This window comes from Moschus berezovskii, chromosome 7 (assembly GCF_049115385.1).
Source record: "Moschus berezovskii isolate FMDL1 chromosome 7, NW_MosBer_1.0, whole genome shotgun sequence".
In the NCBI taxonomy this organism is placed as follows: Eukaryota; Metazoa; Chordata; class Mammalia; order Artiodactyla; family Moschidae; genus Moschus; species Moschus berezovskii.
The window spans coordinates 79,051,416-79,073,117 of NC_142466.1; the positions used below are offsets into that span (position 1 = coordinate 79,051,416).

A 21,702-nucleotide genomic window follows, 5' to 3' on the forward strand; every position below is an offset into this window, starting at 1 on the left:
GCTGTCTTGTTACTTTTTTAAGTGGGAAATGTATTATAAAAACTGTAGATATGTAATGAAGATAAACCAGTGCTTTTCAGAATTTAAAAGAACATTGGATTTTGGATAATTCTTCCTGCCTTTGAAACCTTCTCTAGCATGATAAAAATAATCACACTGATAGAATTTTGGTATATACTTCTATTTTTTTACAAACTATGAAATCTGAAGATTTCAGCAGCAACTTTCTATCAAACTCCTATTAATGCTATAAGCCTACTTAAAGATTCTTATGTATGAAAAGAGTATTAAGTACTTATGTTAATATATTAATTAACATACAAAGACTAGGAAAACTCTTTTGCCTATTACATATAGTTATTTATAAGGACATGTGATGTACATAAAACTTGATGGCTGATTTAGCAAGTGAACATAATTGCTTTTATTCAGAAAATGTATAAACCACTTCAAATATCATATCAAGATGGCCTTACCATTCAGTTTTAGCAAGCCTACCATCTACAAACTGCCAACACCCCTTGTTTACCTGATCCCTTCCCAAGTCACTAGGCTTCCAGTGACTGGATTTTAAGATAAACTTTAAAGTATCAAAGTTGATTTCCTTTAGTGTCTTTACCCAGTTGTTGATATGCTCAAGACAGTCTTGTAAGACCTTGAACTTAAAAGCTAGTACTTATTAAGATGACTACCTGATTTTTTATTCCCATGGTTCTTTTTATGATTATGATTTTGCCTATAGTATTTCAGAAATAAAATTTTGTATAATAGAGTCAAATTAATCTAATATAGACTGTGTACTCCAATTATGACATTATAACCCATTTAGGATACATTTTAAATGTCATATGAGTAAGATGAAATTACCAAATTAGGGGTGTTTTTCCTTTATAGTAACCTGATATCCCACCCCCCTTCAGAAATTAAAAGTTTCCACTAACATAGAGATTAAAATATAAAATAGAACTAAGAACAGTGATAGCAATCAATGCTGCCTTGGATTTTCCATTACTGATCTTCTGACTTTTATCACGGTAGTCACTCCCTCCTCATGATTGTATGACATTATTGCCTAATGTGAGATTATAAATTGAAAACCCTAAACTCACATATTTTTATTTTTATGCCCTTTGAATATCTAGGAATAGGAGATAATCAATAATATTTATTTTATTGTTAGGATGTTAATTAATAAGTTTGAACTATTTGTAAGAATGAGTCTATATAAAATCAATAATGACTATTACTTCACACACCAAAAAAATTACAAATGTTAGAGTTAGAAAAGTTTTGTTCAACTTCATTATATAAGTGAGGAAATTAAGGTTCAAGAATGGTAGATAATTAAGACCACAATCTCTCAGATAAGATACTAATTAGCCAGAAGCTAGAAACCAGATCTTAGTGACTACTTCTAAGCTTATGTACTGTAGTGTGCTATTTTATAGAAGTTTCTAATGCAAGACTTTTTTGGCCTCAGGATCTTTTACCTGACCTCAATGTAATTGCGAGCAGAATGGCACACCAGTTGGGGCATAGCCTTGGGATGAGTCATGATGATGACCCGTGTACCTGTACTTTGGAAAAATGTGTGATGAACAGTGATGGGAGGTGAGATTCCAACATTATAGAGAAAATATTTCAATATTGGAGGAATGATTTTGATTAAAACTCAGTGTTGTAGGGCTATATGGTTATTTTATGGCTATGGTTTCCCTGGTTGTTCAGAGGGGCTTCCCTGGTAGCTCAGAGGGTAAAGAATCTGCCTACAATGCAGGTGGCCCAGCTTTGATCCCTGGGTCAGTAAGATCCCCTGGAAAAGGGAATGGCAACCCACTCCAGTATTCTTGCCTGGAAAATCCCATGGACAGAGAAGCCTGGTGGGCTACAGTCCATAGGGTCACAGAGGTGAACAGGGCTGAAGTGGTTTAGCACGTACACACACAGGCTTCAGGAGGCATATTTTGGAAGATATATAGTCTGAATATTCTCACTAAACTAGCCTGTGTTTGCTGTATTTCAAAAAGACATTTCATATAATAAAGAGCCCAGTTACTGCTCTGCTATAACAGTAGGGCAAGAGTAAGAAAGGTAAATTAACTTTGAGTCCATCATTTCTATTTGTTTTGTTTTGGCTGCTCTGGGTCTTTGTTGCTGCATGTGGGCCTTTCTCTAGTTGAGACGAGCAGGGACTGCTCTCTAGCTGTGGTGCATGGGCTTTTCATTGCGGTGGCTTCTCTCCTTGTGGTGTACAGGCTCTAGAGCATGGGTTCAGTAGTTGTGGTGCATGGACTCTGTTGCCCTGAGATATGTGGAATATTCCTGAATCAGGGATCGAACCCATGTCCCCTGCCTTGGCAGGCAGACTCCCAACTACTAGACCACCAGAGCAGTCCTCTGTTTTTTGTTCTCATTTCTTCATAGAATTTTCACGGCTGTTCTACCACTATGCATTGATATGATTAATCTTTATTTTTAACTCATCCTATCTCTAGCATTCCTGCACTGAAATTCAGTAAATGCAGCAAAACCCAGTACCAGCAGTTTCTCAAGGATTACAGGCTAACGTGCATGTTCAATGTTCCATTTTTTGACAAGTTATCTGATTACCCATATTGTGGAAACAACAGGTTGGATGATGGAGAGGAGTGTGATTGTGGCCTTGTTCAGGTATTTGCAAATGATGCTGTCTTTCAATTTACAAAGTGTAAACTCAGCTAGAACCTAGTCAGGGATGTAGCCATTAATCAACCATGGTAATCCTTGTAAAGCTTCAACAAGTATGCTTAAAAAAAAAAAAAAGAATTGGAAACAGGCTGTTGGGTAGCCTCTTTGCAAAGTTTCTTCCCAAGTCATGAATTATGTGTAGTGATCTTGCCTCAGGTCCAAAGCGTCTCATTAGTCTGGTTTATGTGCTAATTGGCTCTTCTAGTGCGAAGGGCCCATAGGTCTCCTTAAGTCCAATCTCTCTTGCACAGTAGGATTTGTTCTACAAAATCCCTCACAGTCAGTTGAGTTTGACTCAGGGCCTTATGACGCTAGTCTATATCCCTGTTGACCAGTTCACATTATTAGAAAATTTAATTGAGCAGAAACCTTCCAAACATAACACAGATTTACAGCAGTCTCTGGAACATTTAGAATAAGCCTTTCAGGCATATTTTAAATTAATTCTTAATCTGCTTTTCTTCTACATAGAAGCTCTTTCTTTCAGGAGCTCATCATATAGGTATGTGTCCTAGATAACGACTTCTCACATTATCAAGTGCTCATCAGTCACCCCAGCTTGTTGTTAGAATGTGGACTCTGATTCAGTATGTCTGGAGTAGAAATGAGATCCTATTCCTGTCAACCTGCAACATTGTGATGATGCTGGAAGTCCAAGGACCACATGTTTAGTAGCTATGGTGTAGACATTGCACAATTCAAAAAAAGTGTAGTAAGATGACCACAAAGAGACTCCGTGATCAGAGTGGAGACTGTGACAGGTCCAGAGGTTACAGCGTCTAGTTTTCAAATGTCTAGGATTAAATGTGAAGAAAATCTTAACTTCAGAAACTGATGCTTTTGCCCATGTGCATTGTTTGGAATACTGCTACAGCTTCATTCTAACACTTGAAATACCTTACTTTGGGGTTCCTAATTCAGGCCATCGACCAGTCTGTAGCCTGTTAGGAACTGGTCTGCACATCAGCAGGTGAGCAGTAAGAGAGTGAGCAAAACTTCATTTGTATTTACAGCCACTCCCATTGTTCACATTACCACCTGAGCTCTGCTTCCCATCATATCTTCGGAGGTATAATAAATATAATGCACTTAAATCATCCTGAAACCATCCCTCATGCTCTCAGTCCACAGAAAAAGTGTCTTCCTTGAAACTGGTCCCTGGCACCAAAAAGGTCACAAACTTTGAGCTTGTGAGAATTCACTAGCTGTGTAGTACTGAACAGCTCCAAGGGAAGGAAACAAAGTAAAAGTCCCAAACACTAGTTGCAAGCAGTAGCCTTTATACATATATCATAGTCAAGGACCATGCATTTAAATTGAACTCTGAAAAACAACTAAAGCTAAGTTCCACAGAAAGGCAGTGAATGAACTCTTTAAACAGGAGCCAAAGTACAAAACACTTCTGATCTTTCATTTCTGATGATTGCCAGGACTGCACTAATCCTTGCTGTGATGCACGCAAATGTATGTTGAAGCCAGGGTTTACCTGTGCTGAAGGAGAATGCTGTGAATCTTGCCAGGTAAGAGACTCTGCTAGGACTGGGTGTCTCTATTTTCAGTAGAGGTTAAACCGTCTGCCTCCAATGCGGGAGACCCGGGTTCGATCCCTGGGTCGGGAAGATCCCCTGGAGGAGGAAACGGTAACCCACTCCAGTATTCTTGCCTGGAGAATCCCATGGATGGAGAAGCCTGGTAGGCTACAGTCCATGGGGTCGCAAAGAGTCGGACACGACTGAGCGACCGAACCGAACCGAAGTATACATAGAACTAAAGAGTTGTCTGATCACTGAGTGACCTTACATTACCAATCCCAGATTGCAGCCAGATTTGCTGGTACTCAATAGAGCCTCTTCTGAAATGCTCTGACTTTTAAACCCTGATCTGTGCTGTGGTTTAGGAAGTGGAGAAGTGGGTAAGCAGTGCTTAGAATTTTAGAAGTGGAGTCATACAACCAACATTATTTTTGGTCTTTTTTCAATGACTACTAGCTGATTTCACTTTAGCTGAGGGGAAAAATGGCATCCCAACTGCAGTGAACTAACAGAGAAAATGGTTATATTGGAATTGGAAAGCAATAGTAACTAGTATCTAGAGATAGATCTCTAGGAAAGATGACCAGAAACCCAGATGCTTCTGTCCAAGGGTTCACTGACTCTTCCTTCATGCCATTGGATCATGAACTAGAAAAGGAAAGGAAGTGTGTTTAATTCATCTTCAAGTCTTTCCAAAATCACAGTGCAATCAAATACATATTGAATGAATAAATGAGAGAATATTGCCATGTTATGTCCTCCCTAAATGAAAGCCAGCATATATCTATCTATCTATCTATCTATATATATATATATATTTAGTTCTTCTGAAAAGATCTGATTTCTTGGGAGTGGAGATTTCTCATTATAGTCAGGGGTTCCCAGTTTTGTGTGTATGGTGGGCTGGGGGAGAGGGATGAAGGAATGAAGAAGGCAAGATGAGAAGAACACAAGTTCATGTCCCCATTTTATAACCATTCCAACTCTGCCCCAAGGCTGTTCTAATACCAAATTTCAATACCACCAGCTTGTCATTCCTAAAATTATATACAAGCCAATAAAGATAGTAATTCTCAGTGGAAAGGAGAAGGAAATCATGATCTCATGATCCATCCTTAAAACTTCTTTTAGTTAAATTAAATGGGTCAACCTATTTACTTCCTCCTAACTGACCCTTCCTTGCCTGCCTAAGGATGCCCAAGAATAAATCTCTTCATTTTTCTTCCACAGATGAAGAAATCAGGGTCTATATGCAGACCAGCAAAAACTGAATGCGATTTTCCTGAGAAGTGCACTGGCCACTCTTCGGGGTGTCCTAAGGACCAATTCCAAGTAAATGGATTTCCTTGCAAGAACGCAAAAGGCTACTGCTTCATGGGGAACTGTCCCACCCGGGATGATCAGTGCTCTGAATTGTTTGATCATGGTAAGAGACAGTGACAATGAATGATAGATAAAGATAGTAACCGCTATTTTTCTGTTACTCTTCTTTAGGAATTTGGGGGCAAGATTGGAGATAATATCATTTATGGCAGATATGACCTGGCAGCTTTCTAAATAATACCTTTAATATTCATTGATTTTACCTCTAATATTAATTGACTGGTTTCCCAGGTGGCTCAGTAGTAAAGAAGCCACCTCTCGATGCAGGAGATGTAGGAGACACAGGTTCAGTCCCTGGGTTGGGAAGATCCCCTGGAGGAGGAAATGGCGTCCCACTCCAGTATTCTTGCCTGGAGAATCCCACGGACAGAGGAGCCTGGCAGGCTATCGTCCATGGCTTGGCAAAGTGTCAGACAAAATTTGAGCAACTGAAAACGCACACACAAACACAATAATTGACTATCAAGTATGTGGGTTAAAGTATGTTTGTTTCTTTTTTATATCCATATTCCTTCCTAAAATATCCTCCTGAGGCAATAAGATAGTTTTAAAATTATTTATTTATCCCATTCCGTTTCACTACTATGTAAGTGATAATGAAATTTCAGTAATATTAGAAAAGTAAAGCATTTATGATTTGTTACATTCACATTGTCATTGTTTTACTTTTATCATACTGCTTTGGATCCCAGGAGCGAAAGCCAGTTCTGATATTTGCTACAAGATGAATACAATTGGAAATAAATTTGGATACTGCAAAGACAAGGGACGCATATTAATTCCTTGTGAAGAAAAGTAAGTACCTTGTAAAGAAAAGCATGTGCCCTCTCAAAGCATTTTGCAAAATCAGAACAGCTTTTACTCTGACAGCCGACAGTCTCTCTTTTTCACTCAGGAGATTAGGAAGAGAGGGCTTCCCTGGTGGCTCAAGTGGTAAAGAATCTGCAAGCAATGCAGTTGACCTGGGTTTGATTCCTGGGTTGGGAAGATCCTGTGGAGTAGGGATGGCGACCTACTCCAGAATTATTGCCTGGAGAATTCCACGGACAGAGGAGACTGGTGGGCTACAGTCCATGGGGTGGCAAAGAGTTGGACATGACTGAGCGACTAAAACTTTTGCTTTTTAGAAAGAAAGGGGAGCAAGAGGGAGAGAGCACACACCCCTGATGGAAATAAATGGTTTTATGTTCTGTATTTTGTAATTGAAAATCATGGAATGCAGGGAAGAAAGATGGGAAAGATTTAAGATTCTTAGAAATAAAAGGAGGGGAAGAAACTACAAAAAGAGAGAGAGAGAGAAGGAAAACGAAGGAGGGGGAAATAAGTAGAAAAGGGGAAAAGAAAAAGAAAGAAGGAAAGTTATCAGAAGAAAGAATGATAAACACTGACATTAAAGACAGAATGGGAGAACTGAATATTTGATCCAATTTCTAAAACACATGTGCTAAACCCATCTTCTGGGTTTGTTTCTGATTTTGACATGGTTTCTGTATTCTCCCAAACAGGATCTGTACTGAACACAAAAATAATAAAAACCTAGAGTCAAGTTCAACTTTGCTTCTAAATATACTTCTAAAAATGGACAGTTACTTCATTTGCTTTATTTCCAACTGTTGTGTCATCTGTGAAAAGGGGGTTATGATAGTAGGAACTTTATAGATTTTTTTATTTTTTTTAATTTTTTATTGGAGGCTAAATATTTTACAATATTATATTGTTTGGTTTTGCCATACATTGACATGAATCCTCCCCCGGGTGTACATGAGTTCCCCCTCCTGAACCCCCCTCCCACCTCCCTTCTCCCTTTATCCTCCCTCTGGGTCATCCCCGTGCACCAGCCCCGAGCAGCCTGTATCATGCATCGACCCTGAACTGGTGATTCATTTCACATATGACAACATACATGTTTCAATGCCATTCTCCTAAATCATCCCACCCTCACCCTCTCCCTCAGAGTCCCAAAGACTGTTCTATACATCTGTGTCTCTTTTGCTGTCTCGTATACAGCGTTATCATTTGCATCTTTCTAAATTCCATATATATGCATTAATATACTGTATTGATGTTTTTCTTTCTGGCTTACTTCACTCTGTATAATAGGCTTCAGTTTCATCCACCTCATTAGAACTGATTCAAATGCATTCTTTTTAATGGCTGAGTAATACTCCATTGTGTATATGTACCAGAGCTTTCTTATCCATTCGTCTGCAGATGGACATCTAGGTTGCTTCCATGTACTGGCTATTATAAACAGTGCTGCAATGAACACTGGAGTACATGTGTCTCTTTCAATTCTGGTTTCCTTGGTGTGTATGCCCAGGGGTGCAATTGCTGGATCAATGGCAGTTCTATTTCCAGTTTTTTGAGGAATCTCCACACTGTTCTCCATAGTGGCTGTACTAGTTTGCATTCCCACCAACAGTGTAAGAGGGTTCTCTTTTCTCCACACCCTCTCCAGCATTTATTGCATGTAGACTTTTGGATAGCAGCCATTCTGACTGGTGTGTAATGGTATCTTATTGTGCTTTTCATTTGCATTTCTCTGATGATGAGGGATGTTGAGCATTTTTTCATGTGTTTGTTCAGTCAGTTCAGTTCAGTTCAGTTCATTTCAGTCGCTAAGTCATGTCCGACTCTCCGCGACCCCATGAATCACAGCACGCCAGGCCTCCCTGTCCATCAACAACTCCCAGAGTTCAATTAAACTCATGTCCACAGAGTCGGTGATGCCATCCAGCCATCTCATTCTCCGTCGTCCCCTTCTCCTCCCGCCCCCAACCTTTCCCAGCATCAGAGTCTTTTCCACTGAGTCAACTCGTTGCATGAGGTGGCCAAAGTATTGGAGCTTCAGCTTTAGCATCGGTCCTTCCAATAAACACCCAAGATCAATCTCCCTTAGAATGGACTGGTTGGATCTCCTTGCGGTACAAGGGACTCTCGAGAGTCTTCTCCAACACCACAGTTCAAAAGCATCAATTCTTCAGCGATCAGCTTTCTTCACAGTCCAGCTCTCACATCCATACATGACCACGGGAAAAACCATAGCCTTGACTAGACGGACCGTGGTTGGCAAAGTAACGTCTCTGCTTTTTAATATATTATCAAGGTTGGTCATAACTTTCCTTCCAAGGAGTAAGCATCTTTTAATTTCATGGCTGCAATCAGGATCCGCAGTGATTTTGGAGCCCAAAAAAATAAAGTCTGACACTGTTTCCACTGTTTTTCCATCTATTTCCCATGAAGTGATGGGACCAAATGCCATGATCTTTGTTTTCTGAATGTTGAGCTTCAAGCCAACCTTTTCACTCTCCTCTTTCACTTTCATCAAGAGGCTTTTGAGTTCCTCTTCACTTCTGCCATAAGGGTAGTGTCATCAGCATATCTAAGATTATTGATATTTCTCCCAGCAATCTTGATTCCAGCTTGTGCTTCTTCCAGCCCAGCGTTCCTCATGATGTACTCTGCATATAAGTTAAATAAGCAAGCTGACAATATACAGCCTTGACGTACACCTTTTCCTATTTGGAACCAGTCTGTTGTTCCATGTCCAGTTCTGACTGTTGCTTCCTGACCTGCATACAGGTTTCTCAAGAGGCAGGTCAGGTGGTCTGGGATTCCCATCTCTTTCAGAATGTTCCACAGTTTATTGTGATCCACACAGTCAAAGGCTTTGGCATAGTCAATGAAGCAGAAATAGATGCTCTTTTGGAACTCTCTTGCTTTCTCCATGATCCAGCGGATTTGACAATTTGATCTCTGGTGCCTCTGCCTTTTCTAAAACCTGCTTGAACATCTGGGAGTTCACGGTTCACATACTGCTGAAGCCTGGCTTGGAGAATTTTGAGCATGACTTTACTAGCGTGTGAGATGAGTGTAATTGTATGGTAGTTTGAGCATTCTTTGGCATTCCCTTTCTTTGGGATTGGAATGAAGACTGACCTTTTCCAGTCCTGTGGCCACTGCTGAGTTTTCCAAATTTGCTGGCATATTGAGTGCAGCACTTTCACAGCATCATCTTTCAGGATTTGAAATAGCTCAACTGGAATTCCATCACCTCCACTAGCTTTGTTCGTAGTGATGCTTTCTAAGGCCCACTTGACTTCACATTCCAAGATGTCTGGCTCTAGGTCAGTGATCACGTTTTCGTGACTATCTTGGTTGTGAAGATCTTTTTTGTACAGTTCTTCTGTGTATTCTTGCCACCTCTTCTTAATATCTTCTGCTTCTGTTAGGTCCATACCATTTCTGTCCTTTATCGAGCCCATCTTTGCATGAAATGTTCCCTTGGAATCTCTAATTTTCTTGAAGAGATCTCTTGTTTTTCCTATTCTGTTGTTTTCCTCTATTTCTTTGCATTGATCACTGAGGAAGGCTTTCTTATCTCTCCTTGCTATTCTTTGGAACTCTGCATTCAGATGCTTATATCTTTCCTTTTCTCCTTTGCTTTTCACTTCTCTTCTTTTCACAGCTATTTGTAAGGCCTCCTCAGACAGCCATTTTGCTTTTTTGCATTTCTTTTCCATGGGGATGGTCTTGGTCCCTGTCTCCTGTACAATGTCATGAACCTCCGTCCAGAGTTCATCAGGCACTCTATCTGTCAGATCTAGTCCCTTAAATCTATTCCTCACTTCCACTGTATAATCATAAGGGATTTGATTTAGGTCATATCTGAATGGTCTAGTGGTTTTCCCTACTTTCTTCAATTTAAGTCTGAATTTGGCAATAAGGAGTTCATGATCTGAGCCACAGTCAGCTCCTGGTCTTGTTTTTGCTAACTGTATAGAGCTTCTCCATCTTTGGCTGCAAAGAATATAATCAATCTGATTTTGGTGTTGACCATCTGGTGATGTCCATGTGTAGAGTCTTCTCTTGTGTTGTTGGAAGAGAGTGTTTGCTATGACATGTGTTTGTTAGCCATCTTTATGTCTTCTTTGGAGAAATGTCTGTTTAGTTCTTTGGCCCATTTTTTGATTGGGTCATTTATTTTTCTGGAATTGAGCTGCAGGAGCTGCTTGTATATTTTGGAGATTAATCCTTTATCAGTTGCTTCATTTGCTATTATTTTCTCCCATTCTGAAAGCTGTCTTTTCACCTTGCTTATAGTTTCCTTTGCTGTGCAGAAGCTTTTGATTTTAATTAGGTCCCATTTGTTTATTTTTGCTTTTATTTCCAATATTCTGGGAGGTGGGTCTTGGTGGATCCTGCTGTGATTTATGTTGGAGAGTGTTTTGCCTACATTCTACTCTAGGAGTTTTATAGTTTCTGGTCTTCCATTTAGCTCTCTAATCCATTTTGAGTTTATTTTGGTGTATGGTGTTAGAAAGTGTTCTAGTTTCATTCTTTTACAAGTGGCTGACCAATTTTCCCAGCACCACTTGTTAAAGAGACTGTCTTTTGTCCATTTTATATTCTAGCCTCCTTTGTCAAAGATAAGGTGTCCATAGGTGCGTGGATTTATCTCTGGGCTTTATATTTTGTTCCATTGATCTATATTTTTGTCTTTATGATAGTACCATACTGTCTTGATGACTGTGGCTTTGTAGTAGAGCCTGAAGTCTGGCAGGTTAATTTGCCCAGTTCCATTCTTCTTCCTCAAGATTGCTTTGGCTATTCGAGGTTTATTTTATTTCCATAAAAATTATGAGATTGTTTGTTCTAGTTCTGTGAAAAATATTGTTGGTAGCTTGATAGGGATTGCATTGAATGTATAAATTTCTTTGGGTAGTATACTCATTTTTACAATATTTATTCTTCCAGTCCACGAACACGGTGTATTTCTCCATCTATTAGTGTCCTCTTTGATTACTTTCACTAGTGTTTTATAGTTTTCTATGTACAAGTCTTTTGTTTCCCTAGGTAGATATATTCCTAAGTATTTAATTCTTTTTGTTGCAACAGTGAATGGAATAGTTTCCTTAATTTCTCTTTCTATTATCTCATTATTAGTGTATAGGAATGCAAGGGATTTCTGTGTGTTGATTTTATATCCTGCAACTTTACTGTGTTCTTTGATTAGCTCTAGTAGTTTTCTGGTAGATTCTTTAGGGTTTTCTGTGTAGAGGATCATGTCATCAGCGAACAGTGAAAGTTTTACTTCTTTTCCAATTTGTATTCCTTTTATGTCTTTTTCTGCTCTGATTGCTGTGGCCAAAACTTCCAGAACTATGTTGAATAGTAGTGGTGAGAGTGGGCACCCTTGTCTTGTTCCTGACTTTAGGGGAAATGCTTTCAGTTTTTCACCATTGAGGATAATGTTTGCTGTGGGTTTGTCATATATAGCTTTTATTATGTTGAGGTATGTCCCTTCTATTCCCACTTTCTGGAGGGTTTTTATCATAAATGGATGTTGAATTTTATCGAAGGCTTTCTCTGCATCTATTGAGATAATCATATGATTTTTATTTTTCAGTTTGTTAATGTGGTGTATTATGTTGATTGATTTGCGGATATTGAAGAATCCTTGCATTCCTGGGATAAAGTCCACTTGGTCATGATGTATGATCTTCTTAATGTGTTGTTGGATTCTGATTGCTAGAATTTTGTTAAGGATTTTTGCATCTATGTTCATCAGTGATATTGGCCTGTAGTTTTCTTTTTTTGTGGGGTCTTTACCAGGTTTTGGGATTAGGGTGATGGTGGCCTCATAGAATGAGTTTGGAAGTTTCCCTTCCTCAGCAATTTTCTGGAAGAGTTTGAGTAGAATAGGTGTTAGCTCTTCTCTAAATTTTTGGTAGAATTCAGCTGTGAAGCTGTCTGGACCTGGGCTTTTGTTTGCTGGAAGATTTCTGATTACAGCCTCTAGTTTCGTGCTTGTGCTGGGTCTGTTCAGATTTTCTGTTTCTTCCTGATTCAGTTTTGGAAAGTTGTACTTTTCTAGGAATTTGTCCATTTCTTCCAGGTTATCATTTTATTGCCACATAATTGCTGATAGTATTCTCTAATAATCCTTTGTATTTCTGTGTTGTCGGTTGTGATCTCTCCATTTTCATTCATAGATTTTTTTAATTGATAATCAACTAATGTGCTCTATGCAAGAAAGAAAAAAATTTAATGTCCTGACTCAAGTTCAGTCAGTTCAGTTCAGTCACTCAATCATGTCCCACTTTTTGTGACCCCATGGGCTGCAGCATGCTAGGCCTCCCTGTCCATCAGCATCTCCCAGAGTTTACTCAAACTCATATCCACTGAGTCAGTGATGCCATCCAACCACCTCATCCTCTGTCGTTCCCTTCTCCTCCTGCCTTTATTCTTTCCCAGCATCAGGGTCTTTTCAAATGAATCAGTTCTTTGCATTAGGTGGCCAAAGTATTTGAGTTTCAGCTTCAGCATCAGTCCTTCCAATGAATATTGAGGACTGATTTCCTTTAGGATGGAATAGACAGATCTCTTACCGGTCTAAGTGACTCTCAGGAGTTTTCTCCAACACTACAGTTTAAGAGCATCAATTCTTCGGCACTCAGCTTTCTTTATATTCCAAATCTCACATCCACACATGACTACTGGAAAAACCATAGCCTTGACTAGACGGACCTTTGTTGACAAAGTAATGCCTCTGCTTTTTAATATGCTATCTAGGTTGGTTATAACCTTTCTTCCAAGAAGCAAGCATCTTTTAATCTCATGACTGCAGTCATCATCTGCAGTGATTTTGGAGCCCCCCAAAATAAAATCTAACACTGTTTCCCCATCTATTTGCCATGAAGTGATGGGACCAGATGCCATGATCTTCGTTTCCTGAATGTTGAGCTTTAAGCCAACATTTTTACTCTCCTCTTTCACTTTCATCAAGAGGCTCTTTAGTTCTTCTTGGCTTTCTGCCAGAAGGGTGGTATCATCTGCGTATCTGAGGTTATTGATATTTCTCCCAGCAATCTTGATTCCAGCTAGTGCTTCTCCCAGCCCAGCGTTCCTCATGATGTACTCTGCATATAAGTTAAATAAGCAGGGTGACAATATACAGCCTTGACATACTCCTTTCCTGATTTGGAACCAGTCTGTTGTTCCATGTCCAGTTCTAACTATTGCTTCCTGACCTGCATACAGGTTTCTCAAGAGGCAGGTCAGGTGGTCTGGTATTCCCATCTCTTTGAGAATTTTCCACAGTTTATTGTGATCCACACAGTCAAAGGTATTGGCATAGTCAATAAAGAAGAAGTAGATGTTTTTCTGGAACTTGCTTGCTTTTTCGATGATCCAAAGGATGTTGGCAATATGATCTCTGGTTCCTCTGCTTTTTCTAAATCCAGCTTGAACATCTGGAAGGTCACAGTTCACATACTATTGAAGCCTGGCTTGGAGAATTTTGAGCATTACTTTACTACTGTGTGAGATGAGTGCAATTGTGTGGTAGTTTGAGCATTCTTTGCCATTGCCTTTCTTTGGGATTGGAATGAAAACTAACCTTTTCCAGTCCTGTGGCCACTGCTGAGTTTTCCAAATTTGCTGGCATATTGAGTGCAGCACTTTTACAGCATCATCTTTTAGATTTGAGATAGCTCAACTGGAATTCCATCACCTCCACTAGCTTTGTTCATAGTGATGCTTCCTAAGGCCCACTTGACTTCACATTCCAGGAAGTCTGGCTCTAGGTGGGTGATCATACCATTGTGATTATCTGGGTCATGAAGATCTTTTTTGTATAGTTCTTCTTTGTATTCTTTCCACCTCTTCTTAATATTCTTGCCACCTCTTCTGCTTCTGTTAGGTCCATACCATTTCTGTCATTTATTGTGCCCATCTTTGCTTGAAATGTTCCCTTGGTATCTCTAATTTTCTTGAAGATATCTTTAGTCTTTCCCATTCTATTGTTTTCCTCTATTTCTTTGCACTGATCACTGAGGAAGGCTTTCTTTTCTCTCCTTGCTATTCTTTGGAACTCTGCATTCAAATGGGTATATCTTTCTTTTACTCCTTTGCTTTTCACTTCTGTTCTTTTCACAGTAAGGCCTCCTCAGACAGCCATTTTGCTTTTTTGCATTTCTTTTTCTTGGGGATGGTCTTGAACCCTGTCTACTGTACATTGTCATGAACCTCTGTCCATAGTTCCTCAGGCACTCTGTCTATCAGATCTAATTCCGTGAATCTATTTGTCACTTCTACTGTATAATCATAAGGGATTTTATTTAGGTTATATTTGAATTGTCTAGTGGTTTGTCATACTTTCTTCAATTCAAGTCTGACTTTGGCAATAAGGAGTTCATGATCTGAGCCACAGTCAGCTCCCAGTCTTGTTTTTGCTGACTGTATAGAGCTTCTCCATCTTTGGCTACAAAGAATATAATCAATCTGATTTCAGTGTTGACCATCTGATGATGTCCATGTGTAGAGTCTTCTCTCGTGTTGTTGGAAGAGGGTGTTTGCTATGAGCAGTACGTTCTCTTGGCAAAACTCTATTAGCCTTTGCCCTGCTTCTTTCTGTACTCCAAGGCCAAATTTGCCTGTTACTCCAGTTGTTTCTTGACCTCCTACTTTTGCATTCCAGTCCCCTATAATAAAAAGGACATCTTTTGGGGGTGTTAGTTCTACAAGGTCTTGTAGGTCTTTATAGAACCATTCAACTTCAGCATTCTTGGTCAGGGCATAGACTTGGATTACTGTGATATTGAATGGTTTCCCTTGGAAATGAACAGAGATCATTCTGTCATTTTTGAGATTGTATCCAAGTACTGCATTTCAGACTCTTTTGTTGATTATGATAGCTACTCCATTTCTTCTAAGGGATTCTTTCCCACAGTAGTAGATGTAATGGTCATCTGAGTTAAATTCACCCATTCCACTCCATTTTAGCTCTCAGATTCCTAAAACATCACTCTAGCTATCTCCTGTTGGAGAAAGGAACTGTGACCCCCAACAGACTGACCCAGACTTTCCCGAGAGTGTCCAGGAGTCTTCAGTGGAGATGTGGGTTGGTGGTGGCCTGCCGCAGGGTTGTGGGCACTGAGCGTAGCTGTACATGCATGGAATCTTTTGAAGGAGGTCGCCATTATCTTCATTGCCTCCACCATAGTTTGGCCCCAGGTAAATAACAGGGAGGCAACACACCTCCACTTGTCAACAGAAAATTGGATTAAAGATTTACTGAGCATGGCCCCATGCATCAGAACAAGACCCAGTTTCCCCCTCAGTCAGTCTCTCTCATCAGGAAGCTTCCATAAGCCTTTTATCCTTCTCCATCAGAAGGCAGACAGACTGAAAACCACAAACCCAGATAACTAAACAGTCTAATCACATGGACCACAGCCTTGTCTAACTCAATGAAACTACGAGCCATGTAGGGCCACCCAAGACAGACGAGTCATGGTGGACAGTTCTGACAAAATGTAGTCCACTGGAAAAGGGAATGGCAAACCACTTCAGTATTCTTGCCTTGAAAAACCATGGACAGTATGAAAAGTAAAAAAGATAGGACACTGAAAGATAAACTCCCCAGATTGGTAGGTGCCCAACATTCTACTGATTCAAGTTATGCTCATCCAAATTACTAATAATATTCACCTGTAAGCTTGAGGTAATATTGTATTGTTTTATGAGAATTACCTAGGTATCATAAAGAAATGTAGTCATTTAGTATCTTTGTCTGCTCATCTCAGTTTTCAGGGTCAGGACTTTGTCCAGAGGCTTACTTGGCCTCTCCTGGGCTCTGGCAAGCCTAGGTTTAGAAAAAAATAAGCAGGCCACTCCATTACCAGCCTAGTTTCTAAAGTTCTATTTCTTGTCCCAAGTGTGAGAATATTCTTGCTTCCTTTCAGAGATATCAAATGCGGAAAGATATTTTGCACAGGTGGGCATCACTCTTCTGTCCTTGGAGAAGAGAAGATCTACCACCTTAAGAAGCATCTGAAACAAAATACCAGTGAATGCAAAACCTTCTATTTATACCATGATTCTACGGATTTTGGCCTGGTTGCACCTGGCACAAAATGTGGTGATGGAATGGTAAGATAAATGCCGTTTGTTTTATTAAAACTTCTTGTTCAGTCACTTGAAACTTCATTGGATCATGTATTTGGCCCCAGAGGGCCTATCTATGGGAACACAGAAAAAAATCTGCAACTTTTTTAAACTGAGAAGCCTGGTAGGCTGCAGTCCATGGGGTCGCTACGAGTCAGACATGACTGAGTGACTTCACTTTCACTTTTCACTTTCACACATTGGAGAAGGAAATGGCAACCCACTCCAGTGTTCTTGCCTGGAAAATCCCACGGACCGGAGAGCCTGGTGGGCTGCTGTCTATGGGGTCACACAGAGTCGGACACGACTGAAGTGACTTAGCAGCAGCAGCAGCAGCAATAACACTATAGTAAATATTCATTTCAATATTTTATACCAATTATGTAAGTGTTACAAATGTGCTTAGTGTCTTACAGTAGATGCTTAATGAAATTATAGACTTAATGTTTTGAATTTAATTGACTGTGAAGTATCCATACAATCTTCATTTATTTTATTCATTCAGATGTATTTACTGGGCTTGTACTACGATGCCAGTATCTGTGCAGGACACAGGTGATGTAAAGATGTGTGTACTTGAGAATTTCTTAGATTAAATCAAGTGTATCATTACAATTCAACTCAGTTGCTTTCATTGTGATGTGATCAATATCTATAAATCCAAAGGAAGTGACTCACATTTTTTAGAGAACAAGGAATGGCATCTCCTGATGCCATTAGAGACATTTCAGCTTCAACTTTATGAACAGTTTTCAACATACAGAAGAAGAGAAAAGACACGTTTCTCTGTTTTAACTAACTTTTATTGGAGTATAGTTGCTTTATAATGTTGTATTAGCTTCTACTGTACAGTAAATGAATCAGCTATACATTTACATATATTCCCTCTATTTTGGATTTCCTTCCCATTTATATCACCACAGAGTACTGAGTAGAGGTCCCTGTGCTATATAGTGGGCTCTCATTAGTTATCTATTTTATATATTGTATCAATATTGTATACATGTCAATCCCAATCTCCCAGTTCATTCCACTCCCTTCTTTCCCCCTTGGTGTCCACGTGTTTGATCTCTACATCTGTGTCTGCTTCTGCTTTGCAAATAAGATCATTTTTCTCAGTTCTACATATATGCATTAATATATATTTGTTTTCCTTTTTCTGACTTACTTCACTCTATATGGCAGACCCCAGGTCTATCCACATCTCTACAAATGACCCGATTTTGTTCCTTTTAAATATTATTCTGAATAATATTCTATCGTATATATGTATCACATCTTCTTTATCCATTCCTCTGTTCCATTCAGGTTGCTTCCATGTCCTGGTTATTGTAAATCAGTTCAATTCAGTTCAGTCGCTCAGTCGTGTCTGACTCTCCGAGACCCCATGAATCAAAGCATGCCAGGCCTCCCTGTCCATCACCAACTCCCAGAGTTCACTCAAACTCATGTCCACAGAGTTGGTGATGCCATCCAGCCATCTCATTCTCGGTCGTCCCCTTCTCCTCCCACCCCCAACCTTTCCTAGCATCAGAGTCTTTTCCAGTGAGTCAACTCGTCACATGAGGTGGCCAAAGTATTGCAGTTTCAGCTTTAGCATCAGTCCTTCCAATGAACACCCAGGATTGATCTCCTCTAGAATGGACTGGTTGGATCTCCTTGCAGTACAAGGGACTCTCAAGAGTCTTCTCCAACACCACAGTTCAAAAGCATCAATTCTTCAGCGATCAGCTTTCTTCACAGTCAACTCTCACATCCATACATGACCACGGGAAAAACCATAGCCTTGACTAGACGGCTATTGTAAATAGTGCTGCAATAAATATTGGGGGTGCATGTGTCTTTTTGAATTATGGTTTTCTCTGTGTATATACCCAATAGTAGGATTGCTGGACCATATGGTAGCTCTCAGAGAAGGCAATGGCAAGCCACTCTAGTACTATTGCCTAGAAAATCCCATGGATGGGGGAGCCTGGTAGGCTGCAATCTGTGGGGTCGCTAAGGATCGGACATGACTGAGCAACTTCACTTTCACTTTTCACTTTCACACATTGGAGAAGGAAATGGCAACCCACTCCAGTGTTCTTGCCTGGAGAATCCCAGGGACGGTGGAGCCTGGTGGGCTTCCGTCTATGGGCTCACACAGAGTCGGACACGACTGAAGTGACTTAGCAGCAGCAGCATGGTAGCTCTATTTTTAGTTTTTTATGGAATCTACATACGGTTCTCTATAATGACTGTATCAGTTTACATTCCCACCAATAGTGCAAGAAGGTTACCTTTTCTCCACACCCTCTCCAGCATTTATCGTTTGTATGTATTTTGATAATGGTCATTCTGACTGGTGTGAGGTGATATGTCATTGTAATTTTGATTTGCATTTCTCTAATACATGGCAACCCACTCCAGTGTTCTTGCCTGGAGAATCCCAGGGACGGGGGAGCCTGGTGGGCTGCCATCTATGGGGTCGCACAGAGTCGGACACGACTGAAGTGACTTAGCAGCAATAATTAGTGATGATGAGCATATTTTCAGGTATATGTTAGTCATCTGTATGTCCTCTTTGGAAAAATGTCTGTTTAGGTCTTCTGCTCTTTTTTTTGTTGGGGGCTTGTTTTTTGATATTTGAGTAGCATGAGTTGTTGATATATTTTGAAGATTAATCCCTTGTCCATTGCTTCAATTGCAAATATTTTCTCCTATTCTGAGGGTTGTCTTTTCATTTTATTCATGGTTTGAGAAAATGCTTTTTTAAAAAGGCATAAATACATAATATACAAAGGTACAAAGTATAATACATGACATATCCAGGTAACTGACAGTTTTAGTGTGATTGGAGTTCTAAGTGAAATGGTAGAAAACTAAGTTGAACAGGTAGAATGAAGCTAGATTTGGAAAGGTTTTATCCCTCTGAGATGAAAATGTGAGAATGTATACTAAAAACAATAGCCAGCTCATCAAGGTTTATAAACATAGAGTATTTGAAAAATATAATACTGTATTAAAATCAGCAACTTTGAAACTGAGAAGTATCTATGACATGGCTCCCCTCTATACCACCACCCACAAACATTACAGTATCATTCATATGAGATAGAAAAATTAATTGGAAAGTAAAAATTCAGCGTATAAAAAAGGAGTCAGAAGTTAGTTTCATAGAGACCTATATTTCAAGTGCATAATTTTAATTATAGAGGAGCCTGGCAGGCTACAGTCCATGGGTCGCAGAGTTGGACACAACTGAGCTACACACCTCATGAAAATGACTAAATAAATATAAAAATGGTAAAGAGTCAATAGTTATGAAAATTTGTTTGTCTACCAACCACAATCTAGAAAGGTCAAGAGCTTTCAGTAGCAGAATATATGAGGCATCAGTTTAAAGAAAATATCAAATAGTTTTCTGTTCACTTCAGGTAAGGAAAATCAGCCAGAGGTATCAAGCAAAAGTATGAGGTCCCCTTCATAGAGTGACTGGGATTCAACAAAGAGGTTGAAAGGGGCGCAGTTGTTAAGGAGCATTTGATGATGGTGCAAATGCAATGTGACTGGGTACCACCACCACAAAAAGTGCCTAGTTCCTTCAGGAGAAATCTCAGTACAGAAGTGCACCTCTCATAAAGGTGCCAGCTCTTGAGTCAGTTCCTCATAAGGGAATCCATGCAGAGCAAGTGCTAGTCTATAGAGACAGCACAAAGACACTACTTATAGAATTTGTCATTTTCATATTTGCACTGAGTTACTATTTTTTTAGACATGAGGAACTTCAAATGCCTTGAATGCATTCTAGTTTCTCTTAGTTGTTATTCTTTCTTGGTCAATTTAATTTGGCATAGGAAAAGAGGGCAAACATATGCCATTACAACTAGGTGCCCTTTTCCTTAGTTATACTACAGAACATACAACATAGATAAGAAAAAAAAAAGACAAAAAACAAAACAGAAGAGAAGGTAAGAGAGAAAGATAGTAGACTGCAGAGAGAATAAGAGTAGAGAAAAGAAGAAATTTGTTGGTTTGTTCTGTCATACAGAATTGCTCAAAATTGGTCTCTATAGCTATCTCTTTAGTAAACATTCAAAATTGTAAAATAAAAATAAGAAGTATCTCAGTATTTTCCTTTGGTTGAGCCTGAAATACTTGAAAAGAGGTCAGCATGGGTTTTAAAACAAAGTTTCTCAGTGTTTAATCATGTATATAGAAAACCCATTCTGTAAAGAACAGCATAGGAAAAACAAGAGATCTCTTCAAGAAAATTAGAGATATCAAGGGAACATTTCATGCAAAGATAGGCTCGATAAAGGACAGAAATGGTATGGACCTAACAGAAGCAGAAGATATTAAGAAGAGGTGGCAAGAATACACAGAAGAACTGTATAAAAAAGATCTTCATGACCAAGATAATCATGATGGTGTGATCACTCACCTGGAGCCAGACATCTTGGAATGTGAAGTCAAGTGGACCTTAGGGAGCATCACTACGAACAAAGTTAGTGGAGGTGACGGAATTCCAATTGAGCTATTTCAAATCCTGAAAGATGATGCTGTGAAAGTGCTGCACTCAATATGCCAGCAAATTTGGAAAACTCAGCAGTGGCCACAGGACTGGAAAAGGTCAGTCTTCATTCCAGTCCCAAAGAAAGGCAATGTCAAAGAATACTCAAACTACCACACAATTGCACTCATCTCACACGCTAGTAAAGTCATGCTCAAAATTCTCCAAGCCAGGCTTCAGCAATATGTGAACCGTGAACTTCCAGATGTTCAAGCAGGTTTTAGAAAAGGCAGAGGCACCAGAGATCAGATTGCCAACATCTGCTGGATCATGGAGAAAGCAAGAGAGTTCCAGAAAAACACCTATTTCTGCTTCATTGATTATGCCAAAGCTTTTGACTGTGTGGATCACAATAAACTGTGGAAAATTCTTCAAGAGATGGGAATCCCAGACCACCTGACCTGCCTCTTGAGAAACCTGTATGCAGGTCAGGAAGCAACAGTCAGAACTGTACATGGAACAACAGACTGTTTCCAAATAGGGAAAGGAGTGTGTCAAGGCTGTATATTGTCACCCTGCTTATTTAACTTATATGCAGAGTACCTCATGAGGAACACT

The 21,702-nt window shown here is 39.6% G+C and overlaps 1 protein-coding gene across 1 annotated transcript in view; it reads left to right on the forward strand.

Moving 5' to 3' along the window:
- Positions 1-21,702, forward strand: part of ADAM7 (ADAM metallopeptidase domain 7) — a 59,270-nt gene that overhangs the window by 25,376 nt on the left and 12,192 nt on the right. Inside the window, exons 11-16 of the mRNA XM_088837714.1 lie at positions 1,481-1,611; positions 2,496-2,670; positions 4,158-4,247; positions 5,490-5,685; positions 6,335-6,437; positions 16,391-16,577. Coding sequence (XP_088693840.1) covers positions 1,481-1,611; positions 2,496-2,670; positions 4,158-4,247; positions 5,490-5,685; positions 6,335-6,437; positions 16,391-16,577 — 882 coding nt within the window. The remainder of the gene's footprint in view (positions 1-1,480; positions 1,612-2,495; positions 2,671-4,157; positions 4,248-5,489; positions 5,686-6,334; positions 6,438-16,390; positions 16,578-21,702) is intronic.